This window comes from Crocuta crocuta, unplaced genomic scaffold, assembly GCF_008692635.1.
Source record: "Crocuta crocuta isolate KB4526 unplaced genomic scaffold, BGI_CrCroc_1.0 scaffold82, whole genome shotgun sequence".
Taxonomy (NCBI): Eukaryota; Metazoa; Chordata; class Mammalia; order Carnivora; family Hyaenidae; genus Crocuta; species Crocuta crocuta.
In genome coordinates this window covers 460,483-472,071 of record NW_027528352.1, presented here as the reverse complement: position 1 = coordinate 472,071, position 11,589 = coordinate 460,483, and the positions used below count along the sequence as shown (strand labels likewise).

General features: G+C 37.3%; 2 protein-coding genes across 3 annotated transcripts; both read right to left on the bottom strand.

The window, feature by feature from the left end:
• Positions 1–341: 341 nt before the first annotated feature.
• On the bottom strand, positions 342–10,052 carry MKKS (MKKS centrosomal shuttling protein). 2 transcript variants are annotated; one of them, XM_077753740.1, is made up of 4 exons: positions 8,984–10,052; positions 6,484–6,659; positions 5,428–5,538; positions 342–3,291 (listed from the first exon to the last, which is right to left on the bottom strand). In XM_077753740.1, the coding sequence occupies exons 1-4, from the start codon at positions 9,966–9,968 to the stop codon at positions 2,851–2,853; spliced, it is 1,713 nt and encodes a 570-aa protein (XP_077609866.1). In that variant the 5' UTR covers positions 9,969–10,052; the 3' UTR covers positions 342–2,850. The 2 variants fall into 2 exon arrangements, with proteins under 2 accessions (XP_077609866.1, XP_077609867.1); XM_077753741.1 differs by having other exon boundaries at positions 6,484–6,542.
• Positions 10,053–10,156: 104 nt separating this feature from the next.
• LOC144223047 (uncharacterized) lies at positions 10,157–10,333 on the bottom strand. The gene has a single exon (XM_077753743.1). The coding sequence runs from the start codon at positions 10,331–10,333 to the stop codon at positions 10,196–10,198; it is 138 nt and encodes a 45-aa protein (XP_077609869.1). The 3' UTR covers positions 10,157–10,195.
• Between the last annotated feature and the right edge of the window lie 1,256 nt (positions 10,334–11,589).

Here is an 11,589-nt window from a genome sequence, read left to right as displayed (position 1 = left end):
AAGTCCCACAAAAGTCGTGAGCAGCTGTCACTGACTTCCTTCTCTTGAGCTTCATTCTCTCCTTCCTTTTTTGTAGCTATCTGGGTTTCCTGAGGAACCTCGTAATGCGATATTCAGACCTCAATGTTACTTGAAGTCCCAAAACACAGTCTGAGGCTTAACTTAGTTGCTGTTTTTTCTTGTCATTTATTTCTGTCAAAATGAGCTCCTCTGAAATATTTTCATCAAGAGTTTTCATCTCATATTTTACCATATGAGTTTGAATAATTTCCTTAAACTGTTACAAAAGTTTTTTTTTTTTAAATTACTCTAAGTATTTTCTAGTAAGGATTGTACACAACTTTAGGAAACATGACTTTATTAGACAATTTAAACAAATTTATGACATTTGTTTAAATAGGGAGGGAGAGAGACAGAGTGTGAGAGGGGGAGGGGAGAGAGAGAGGAAGACACAGAATCCAAAACAGGCTCCAGGGCCCTACACGGGGCTCAAACTCATGAACTGTGAGATCATGACCTGAGCCAAAGTTGGTTGCTTAACTGATTGAGCCACCAAGGTGCCCCAGAAAGTGGAGGCTCTTAACCTCAAAGATCAACTGGAGAGATTCAGTGTGACATCCCTTTTTAGAGTAACTTGGAAATGCAGTAGAAGGTCAGGGAGACTGAGGATAATTCTATTCCCATGTGAAACACTTTAAGTAAATGTAAAACCCCCATTGTGAGCATGTATGATAAAGAACACAGCCTTTATGTCTGTAGTGATGGTGAACACGCAGAGGCATGGCATCAAGAATGCTTTTTGCCATTGTGTGACCAAATTTTCAGGATGCAATTATAAATAAGCCTTTGCTCCTGCCTTTATTAGATGTCTATTGCTGCATAACAAATTACAGCCAAGACTTGACTTAAGCATTATTATCTTACAGATTTTGTAGGTCAGGAACCAATCTGGGAGTAATTTAGCTACGTTCTCTGCTTCAGGGTCTCTCTAGTAGTTGCAGTGACAGGGGCTACTGTTGAGGCTCCACTAGGGGGATGTGCTTCTAAATTCATTCTTATGATTGTTGGCAGCATTCAGTTCCTTACGGACTGCTGGCTGGAAGCCTCTGTCTCTTACAACTGGGTCTCTCTGTAGGCATTCTCAAGCCTGCAGTAGCCTCTATCAGGGTGAGAGAGGGAGAGATCAAGAGAGAAGCCCATCTTTCTACAAGGTGACATCCTATCACTTCTGCTGTGTACTCATTAAAAGCTAGTTGTTAGGTCCCATGCTCACCCTGGAGTGAGATCATAGAGGCCATTTGAGAGGCTGCCCATCCCATGCAGGATACATTCACACACTCCCCAGATTCCCAAAAGTTTCATCCTATTACAGCACCAGCTTGAAGTCCAGAATCTTATCATTGACATCAGGTCAGGCTGGGCCAAGGTCCTCAGGTGTAATTCTTAAAGTATAGCTTCTGGAATACAGCTCCTCTCCATCTGTAAGCCCATGAAGATAATGGGACAAGTCACCTGCTCCCCAGGCCCAACATCCAATGATGGATCAAGCATAGGAGAACTGCAATAAGACATTCCTGTTCACAAGGCAGGGAATGGACACTCAGAGGTCTCTACATCCAGCCCATACTCAAGGGGAGGGGACTGTGCAAGGGCCTGAAAACCAGGATTGGGAGAGGTCTAGGGACCATCTAGAAGCTGCCTACCACACTGTCCTTCTATTTGACTCTAATAATAAAAGAAGTAAAAATTTAAAGAATGTTTTATGAAGCATAAGGTGCAGCCAAGTTTTTATAGTTTTATGTTGCATTACTGTGTTTGTACTGCAATTTTCTCTCTGGCTCAGGGTACAAATTATTTTCCTTACAAGAATATAGGAGGAAATGGATTAAAAACACTCTCTCCTTCTATCATGGCTACAAATCTGATCTGATTCTTAATGTTGTTTAATTTTCCCACATTTTCAAATGTTTTCCTAAGGTTTAATATAACATGTTACAGCTCAATTCTTACTCCTCAAGCTGCATTCTGTATTTCTTCTTCAATTTATCAATACATTGATTGCATTTGCATATGAATTTATCAAGGAATGCAATTCAAATTATATTCCTTGGTGAAACATAAGTTTCTCTACTTTGAATATGAGAGTTGTTCTGGTATCATCTCTGCACTACTGACTGAACTAGAGAAATAACTTTTCCACTTATTTCTTTATGCTTCTTAGTTACTGTATATGTAATTTTTTTTTTTTTTTTACCTAGCTACACAGTTCTTTGAAATGACACAAATGATACAAACTAGAAATCACAGGTAGGCCAGGTTCAACCTCAGTTACTTACCCACTAAATGATACAGCTTCAGATAAAGAACACTGACATTTTACTAAATGTGCAGTTTGAGTATTTCTTCTGATTGAGCAATATGTACTGGGTGCTTTGTGATACCTTGGAATCTAATTTTATACTTAAAACATGAGTGATTACTACAAACTAAAAACTATATATAATAAGTATAACCAAACTACAGCATAGATTAGGAAGGTTTTTTTTGATTTCTGTATATTCTTAGAATGATGTCACAACAACAACAAAAATTTAGGACACATACAGTGGCATCTGTGGAATTCCTAAGATAACTATAATATCTTTAATTATCTTCATGTTTTTAATGTTCTATGGTATTTCTATTTGTGAATCATACTTTTTTCATGATATATCTATAATTTCATGAATAATCTCTCCAAATATGCAGAAGAGGGCTTTGGAGAGAAAAAATATGCTCAATATTTTCCTTAACTGACTATATGACTAGGTTTTTTTTTGTTGGTTTTTATAATATAAACATGCTATCCTGTTAGTTTTTATCTTCAATGATATATGAAAGATCCAAAATCAAGTTGGCTGTATCCACAGCCACCTGCAGGCCGCTAAGCTTAGCAGTAAAGCAGTCCAAGGTCAGGTTGTTGGCTGAGCCCACAGCTTCATGTGGAAGGCAGGTTTGCGGTGCAAAGGAATGATGAGTACTCTTTAAGAAAGACCAGCGGAGTTCTTCCTGGCTAGTATATAGTCCACAGCCACATCTTGAAAGCAAATCTGGCCAGTTGACAACAGAGGGAGATTCTGGCTGGGCGGTCCAAAAGTGTCCATACTTCATGTCAGTAAGAATTTCACCTCCATCATGCTCTAAAGAGCCAGCAACAGATTCCAGCGCACTGCAGAATGCATCCGTGAGGAGGATAAGTTCTGTCTGAGTACACCCGTCATCTTTGAGAATGCTTTCGGACTCGTTACAAGTCTAGAGTAATCAAACCATTGAAAACACATACAGAGCAATATTATAAAAATGTTTCTGAAAGATAAAATACTTGATCAAACCTTTATCATAAAGTTACTCCTTGTGTTCAATTTCCGTAGGGGGTTAGCAGGATGCTAATGGGCAACTATGGGTCAGCTGGCCAGGCTATAATCCCTTAATCTGGTTAGTTATAGTATAAATATATGCTAGTCATGTTATCAGAAAGAATGAATCAGAATAAACCCCATCGTCAGCTTACTGTGAATGACTGCTTGGTAGTGTCTCCTCAATACATGAAGGACAAGGCATAACACATATATTATAGGTTTTCATACACACAGGAGGAGGCTCCTGAAGGCTAATGCCCAAATAAAGTATTTATAGTTAGCAACTGTTTGAGATTTGTTTAAAATGAGAACAAACATCATCATTATTAAGACAAAAGCCATTTATAGGGACATGGGCAATTTTCACATCAAGGTTTTTAAATAAATAATCTCTTTAAATTAATGAGAGGTAGACATTTTTCGTTTGTTTCACTGTTCTAAAAAAGTTTATCCTAGGGGTGCCTGGGTAGCTCCGTCGGTTAAGCGTCCGACTTTGGCTCAGGTCAATATCTCACGGTTCGTGGGTTCGAGCCCTGTGTTGGGCTCCGTGCTGACAGCTCAGAGCCTGGAGCCTGTCTTCGGATTCTATGTCTCCCCTCTTTCTCTGACCCTTCCCTGCTCATGCTGTCTCTCTAACTCTCTCTCTCTCTCTCTCTCTCCAAAATAAATAAAACATTAAAAAAAGATTTTTTTTAAAGTTTGTCCTAGAAATTTCATGATAGAAAAAGTAATATATTAGCAAACTAATAATTGAACGATACTTAAAAACCCATATCCAACCCACTTCAAAGCAGTGGCTACTTTCTTTTTCTGCCCAGGAGGTGTGAACCAGGTAAGACTGCCTCTACTGTATGTTCTTTCCCCAGATTTCCAATACTGTATTGTTTCTTCAGAATGCTTCTTTGAAAACCTTTCTCCTCCAAAAACCTTTTTCTAGTTTACTCAATCCCATTTGCAGACTATATTATTGTACATTCAGCATCAATAGATGGGTACCGATTTTGTTTTCCGTAATGTATATTCTCATAACATTTAGATTTTAAACCATTTTGGGAAGTAGGGTGGGGCATATGTGTAAAAACTGTGTATTCTCTCTATATCCTAGTCAGCCAACAGAGCTCTTCAGCCTCTTCACAACACTCCTGACCAATCAAAGAATCACTTGCAAATATGTGGCAAACAGATACCTTTTTGTATCTGTTTTCAAAAAAAAGTCAGCATTTATGAAAAAATCAGAACCATAACGGACGAAACTTATCTATTATCAGGACATAGAATTTCCTAAATGAATAAAAAATATTCTATTTGATAGAATTTATATCATAAATAGATACCAATTTAAAAATTATAATGGAATCTGGGGTGCCTGGGTTGCTCAGTCAGTTAAGCGTCTGACTTTGGTTCAGGTCATGATCTTGCAGTTCATGGGTTCAAGCCCTGCACTGCACTCTATGTATGCTGACAGCTCAGAGCCTGGAGCCTGCCTTGGATTCTGTGTCTCCCTCTCTCTCTGTCCCTCCAGTGCTTTTGCAGCCTCTCTCTCTCTCTCTCTCTCAGAAATAATAAATGAATAAACTTAAAAACATTTTAAAAATCATAATAGAATCTAATACTTGGAATGCTTTATTAAATGAAATTAAGTCTTTTCTTGATAGTCCAGAAGGTACGAAGTATTCTGTAGAATCTTAACGCTTTTATTATGAATATCAATTATTATTGGACCACAGCAATTGAAATTTCTAGTACAACTCCCATTAACAGAATGCTTATTTCAACATATAATATTTAGACAATACTCAAAGAATGTGATCATTTGGTAAAGGGCTGGATTAATAATAATCACTGTGCTAAAGATATTACCTTATATTTGCAATGTTATTTTCCTCACGTGTTTTCAAACACAATATTTGATTTAGACTTCTGAGAAATTAAGCATTAAAAGCTCCACGGTGTTATGATTTGGTTTATTATCTCATAAAACAAATGTCGCTGAGAATTCAGATAATCTGAGCAGGACTATGTAACCTACCTTGTGTCTGATATATGCTGCCAAATGAGTTTCAGTACAGCCGCCTCCCAACAAAACACTCGGTTCCTTGATGGTTAACTGCAAAACATGCAGTGCTGTTTGGCATGTGAGCTAAAAAAGAGATGACTCATCAAAACCAGACATTGACATTAGATACGCAAAGAACTATAACCATGTTTTCAAGGGAACTTAGATAGTAGACTCTAAGAGCCAGATTTTAATTGCAAAAGAACAAAACTTGTGTTGCCAAGGTTGCAATGCAATGAATACAGTTTGGGATAATAAAAATTAGAGATTAAAGAAAAATACTTTAGCCAGATGTTTGTTTCCACGGGCCAGATTAATATCATCTTTCATATGCACTTGGCTCCTCAAACTGAGATTGACAAAATGGATGTCCTCAAAAAAACTGGGTCAGCAAGGTTTGCTAGTATTTCTTCCAAAAATATTATTTCAGTCTAAATAAATGAGCTGAATACATGCTATAGGATTTATTTCAAGTTGCTAGGGAAATAATACAGCTACAACCCAGTAGTAATAAAAAAATAAAAAGAGCCCTTTCATATTTACCAAGGATATATCCTTGAGTACATATGAATCAAGTTCGTGACCAATACCATAGGTTATCACTTCTGTTACATAAGAGTTGTATGTGTTATTGCTGGTAGAAAACAACAAACGCTTAAGAGGTGGATGATGGGTATGGCTGGGGAACTCATTTCCTAAGTGAATTGTTCATACACATTAGCATCAAGGTGTACACAATTCAAGTTAATTACTAAGAAAAGTTCACGTCAAGGACTTTAGATTGCTTGTAAATATTAGAAATAATAACTGGTACCACTTGCCAAGTCTACTGTAATATCATAGGCAATTACATCAGCTTACTTGTGACTTTAATTTTCTCATTTTTTTTGTTGCTTCCTAAATCACCTAGGAAAGTTATGAAAAACAAAATGCATAGTTCAACTATGTGAAGAAAACTATTGTGTCTGCCCAACTATTTAATCCCTGCCTCAGCCCCCAGACAGTGGAATTGGAAGGTTTGTTACCTACCTTCAGCTCATCCCAGGCAGTGTCATTTCTGTTGCAGAGCAGCAAGCTGCAGATAGTTGCTTCATTAGGAAGAAGATGAAGAAAATGTTTGAAGCCAAATTTTGCAGTGCACAAATCTTTTATACTTCCATAACTACTAGGAGAGATCAAGCCTAGGGAACCAATAGGCTGTGTTCCTATTTTTCAAAGTTTAGAAAACACAAAATGTATGAGTAAAGATGGAATGTACAATTATGTAAAGCAGATTCCTAGCCATTGTAAAAGCCCCTAAGCATACACTTCAAAACATGAAATGTAGACTAAATAATAAGATGCATCTTCTAAAACCTATAAAATAAGTAGGATTCTGCTATTAAAATGATATACAATAAAGCAGAGGTTCTTTTGGTTTACAGACTTCTTCAAACATCTATTAGGAGCTAGTTCACACTCTCTAGAAAAAGGCACACAAAAATGTGCATACATTTTCTGGGAGCTTAAAAAATTTGCAAGAACCCAGAAAATAATTAGTGACAATTACACTTCTTTGAATACTCTTCTTTTCTTTGAAGCCTCAAAGAATAAGGAATACTTGAGTAATCTAAAATTTAAGGATTACCAAAAAATGCCTATGAGATATTTATTTCACTTGGTGAACGCAACAGAGAATCTGTTGTAGTGAAAGAATCTGGCTCTACTGCTTACGTGCCACTGGACACGAGCAAGTCTTTTCATGTTATTTAATCCTTCTGGGCGGGCCTCCCCATATGACAGTAAGATGGGAAAAATAATGTCTACTTCACAAATCAAATCCAATGTTAAATGTTCTGTACTCCATGACAAGCTTCAAACACACCAATGGCCCATGCACAATAATCCCAGATCATCAATAAAGAGGAATTTGGTCTGAAGTGGAAGAAAGGAGGTAATAGGTAATGTTAATGTAGATACACTTGGGATGCTGGAAAACATAGTTTACCTGAGCCATGGGCTCAGTATAGTTGTTTCCCCCCTTCCTTTTTATCTCACAAAGTCTGCTCCCAAGATCCAAGATCAAAGCGCTGGCTATTAATACCATGTTCTAGTTATATGTGGGATGAATAAGAACTATGGGCTGGTATAGAAGCCTAGTATCTCCATAAACTATTGTTTCTATAGCAAAATGTTTCATATTTTAAAAACTGATTAAATAACCTGAAACACCCAATATTCACAACTGGGAAAGTCATGAAAAATAAGTAAATATTTAAAGCTATGGGTCTATCCCAGAACATCAAGGAGTTCTATAGAACTATTTCCATTATTTCTTAATAATTTCCACTTTGATAATGATGGGACAGCTTTATAGAGGTAAGGCAATAATCCAGAGATATTAGGTGTTCAATACTGGCATTCACGCTACTACACTTTGATGATTTATAATAATACTAAATACAGTGAACGTTAACAATGGCTTGAAGTCTGATAAATATTGCAATTGATCAAAATAAAATGACTGCGTGGTATGTTGCTGATGCAATTAAAAGGATACTGAAAGTGGCTCAAATCACGAACTCTTCAGATTGTCATGTTTCTTTGGCTGTAATAGGTGGATATCAATTTTATGTCTGACTTTAATTTGCAAAATACAGTGAATTTCTTGCCTATTCCAATTCTGTATCTTACCAAATGTATTAGTCAATGCAACAAATGTCTTAGAACACCTACTGGGGACCAGGCCTGTTGTCATTGCTACAAATAAAAGACAATCCTGATTCTTAAGAAGCTAGGCTGGAAATATCAGGGATATTTAAAGCTAGTGCGTGCACATAGCCACCCACCCACTCCTAATTAAGAACTACTATTTAGGCAGAAGTACAGTAGTGAAGAAGTAGAGAAGCAAAGAAAAGGGATCTTTTAGCTGCAAAACTACTTTCTAAATATAATGTGACTTAAGAGGTTTGTAAAATTCAAGAAGACTTTTGTGTGAAGTATGAAAGACCTAATGATTATGAGGCTGTTAAACTTCTCAGTACTCTAAGATAACCTGGGGACTTAATAGTTCTAGGTTGTAACAGANTTTAGGCAGAAGTACAGTAGTGAAGAAGTAGAGAAGCGAAGAAAAGGGATCTTTTAGCTGCAAAACTACTTTCTAAATATAATGTGACTTAAGAGGTTTGTAAAATTCAAGAAGACTTTTGTGTGAAGTATGAAAGACCTAATGATTATGAGGCTGTTAAACTTCTCAGTACTCTAAGATAACCTGGGGACTTAATAGTTCTAGGTTGAAACAGACTCTGTTGTCCTTTTGGGGGCTGGAAAATACATAGAAATAGCCATAATCACTCAACTTTCTATAAGTGAACATTATAGGATATCCTTTTGAGAAACCTTTGCTGCCAGAAATGATAACATATGGTGTGAGGTTGGCGGCTTCTAAAATTTTTCAAGATGTTCACAGTGACGCACACCAAGAATGTCTCTGCTCAAAAAAAGTGCGATCTATTAACTGTAAGATGCAAAGGCTGAAGGTGCTTTTTACCTGTCACTTTACTCAGGGCTTCCATGAGAGCCGCTCCAACTCTGTCTATAGCAATCATGTGATGTGTACTGAGAAACTGTTTCAAAGATGGGTGCACAACTTTTTGGCATATGACTAGATCTACGTGATCGCTAACTAGCTGCCTTCCTAGGTTAAGCAACTGGTCCAGGACTGCATTTTCAAGAGAAACTCCAGAATTGACCACTATGGTTCCTTCTCCAGTATCAGGGAAATCTCCAGATAAAGACGCACAGAAGAGTGCCACCTTGAAGGCATCTGTCTTTTTGATAGGTAAGATCTTCATCAATTGAACTTCTGACATTTCAACAAGTATTCCAGGTAATACAGTAGAATCTGTAACTCTTTGACCTTTTAAAGGCACAATTATACTCTCTCCTAAAATGAGGCGGTCTTTGGTGTTTTCTGGAATTGTAAGCAAAAAGGCTCTCAGAATCAAAGCACTGATATGGTCTATTTCCTGTCTGGTGAGCATGCAGGCAGGTTTACTTGCTACTATACTGCGCACCAGGCAAAGGAGGGTCTGAGTACTACTGAAGTCGACTCGAATTCGACAACCACAGAACTCAGACTGAAGGTAGCTGGTGCAGAGGCTCAAAAGTTGCTTATTTAATTTGATAACAGTGGTGGGTTTCAAGCCTATTCTCTGAATATTTTCAATCAGATTGCAGCAAAGAATGGCTGTGAATAAGCCACAGTCACTGAGGCACGACACATGATTCTGCACGGATGTTGTCAGGATCTTTAAGATGGGATGAGTGACGGAAAGGTTAGAGAGCAGGGCTGACGACTGTGAGGTTGTGCACACACAGCCCCCAAGGCCGTTGTGCAGCTGCTTCAGCCTACCTGAAGGGCCATAGCTCGAGGTTAGGATGCCTTTCAAGACACAAAGTGTGGCCCTGACTCTCTCATTTGTCAGTGGTTCGCTTTTACACAACGATGGCTTTTTGGCTTCTAAACGAGACATCTTACTTTAGGTGGTAATTGGCAATTTTATTTTATTTTCTGTTTATCGCATTGTCATGGGTTTTGACATTTAGGAAAAAAAAATATTCTTCAGGAATGGAAATCTTGAATATGTGGCACTGTGGCTACAAAATTAGTAGCTCCAGGTTTATGAAGCTTATCAGCATGGAATGACTTAATGACATAGTAGTAATTCCAAATATTTATTGTTACTTCATTCTTCAGTACTCATTGTTTGCCTCTAGACTGAGATTTCACAGATTGTTTTGCAGCCCTCTGGATAAAGTATGTTCCAAGATGGACACCTATGAAAGACACCCCAGCTACAAGAAGCCAGTTCTTTCTAATCCAGCTGGTGTTTATCATCTCTTCTTTCAATATCAAGCTCAGATTCAAAGATGCTTCTTTCTATAAGAAATAAAAGTAAAACGTTTTAGAGAAATAATTCCAAAACATTTAATAGGATGCAGTTTACTATTCTGACACTCTGTTTCCTCTTTAGAAAAAGGAATTACCAACTGGCATAAGCCTCAAGAAAATGAAAACTGTAAATCCACTTAGACTAAGCATTCACTCCTTTGTTCCCCAATGAATCCCTCCAAGAAAAAGTACTGACATTTGAATGATTTTTGGATGCAGAACAACATAGCTAGAAAGCTTACAGTAGTTATTTGAGTATGACATGCTTCTAAAGAAATGCTACATTATGAAACTCATTATAAAACTCTGAGTCTTAAAAAAAAAAAAGAGCCCCAAGTGTTTTTATTCTCTTACATCAAGATTTAATGTTGTTTTTTCTACTACTTTGGAAACCTTAGGTCTGAAAAAAGATACACTTATATCAAATCCTGCTTATAATTATGAAATATGATGCCTGTTAAAGGTCTCCCAAATGTAGACCCACTTTTTAATGTACAGTCTAGCTTTAGCTGTATAAATCTTTACAGCACACTGGACCAAAGGATAAACCATGTTTTCAATGTTTGACTAAAGTCAGAGCCAATTTTCTGTAGTTTTAGTCTATCAATCAATGATTGTCAGTTTTGATGCCCTACAACTAACCTTCTACAAGACTTTGGTTAATGACAAGATGTGCAAAAACCAGAGGATATGCTGTTTGATAAAGAAAGACACAATCTGATCTGCAATTTGATCTCAAAGGGTCTGAATATCATAAAATGTTGTAACAAGTGTACTTGCACTTATACTAGTTTCCTTAACAAGATTGTAAATAAATAGCATATGCCTTGAGGCATAAAATCCTGACACTTCAATAACATGTGGAAAAAATAAAAAATCTCAGGTCATGGACCTTGTCTGTTGAGGCTTGGTGCTTTCAAGGTGAAGGTTCAGCCAATTATTATTTTCAGGAATATGCTAATTACGCTAATCACTTGGACTGTATTTAGCATAAATAAAACTTAATTCAACTACCACACTACAGTACTACCTGAAGTAGACTATGGCACAGTGTGCGACAGGCCAAAACGGTGGTGTGAAGATGTGCAAAGAAGAGGTGAAGCGGAGGAGGGAGTGTTATTCAGTGTTATTTCGGTTACCACTCCTCCCCATTTAACGGACTTGTAACCATGGCAACTGGGCCCAAATAAAGAGTAGGCAAT

What these genes read in the sequence shown, in the direction of transcription:
- MKKS (XM_077753740.1), bottom strand. Translation starts at nt 9,968, where the DNA reads ATGTCTCGTTTAGAAGCCAAAAAGCCATCGTTGTGTAAAAGCGAACCA. An exon ending in CTGCCTGGGATGAGCTGAAG is followed by an intron (nt 5,539 to 6,483) that starts GTAGGTAACAAA and finishes TCTCTTTTTTAG; the next exon opens with CTCACATGCCAAACAGCACT. An exon ending in CAGCATATATCAGACACAAG is followed by an intron (nt 3,292 to 5,427) that starts GTAGGTTACATA and finishes TGATTACTCTAG; the next exon opens with ACTTGTAACGAGTCCGAAAG.
- LOC144223047 (XM_077753743.1), bottom strand. Translation starts at nt 10,333, where the DNA reads ATGATAAACACCAGCTGGATTAGAAAGAACTGGCTTCTTGTAGCTGGG.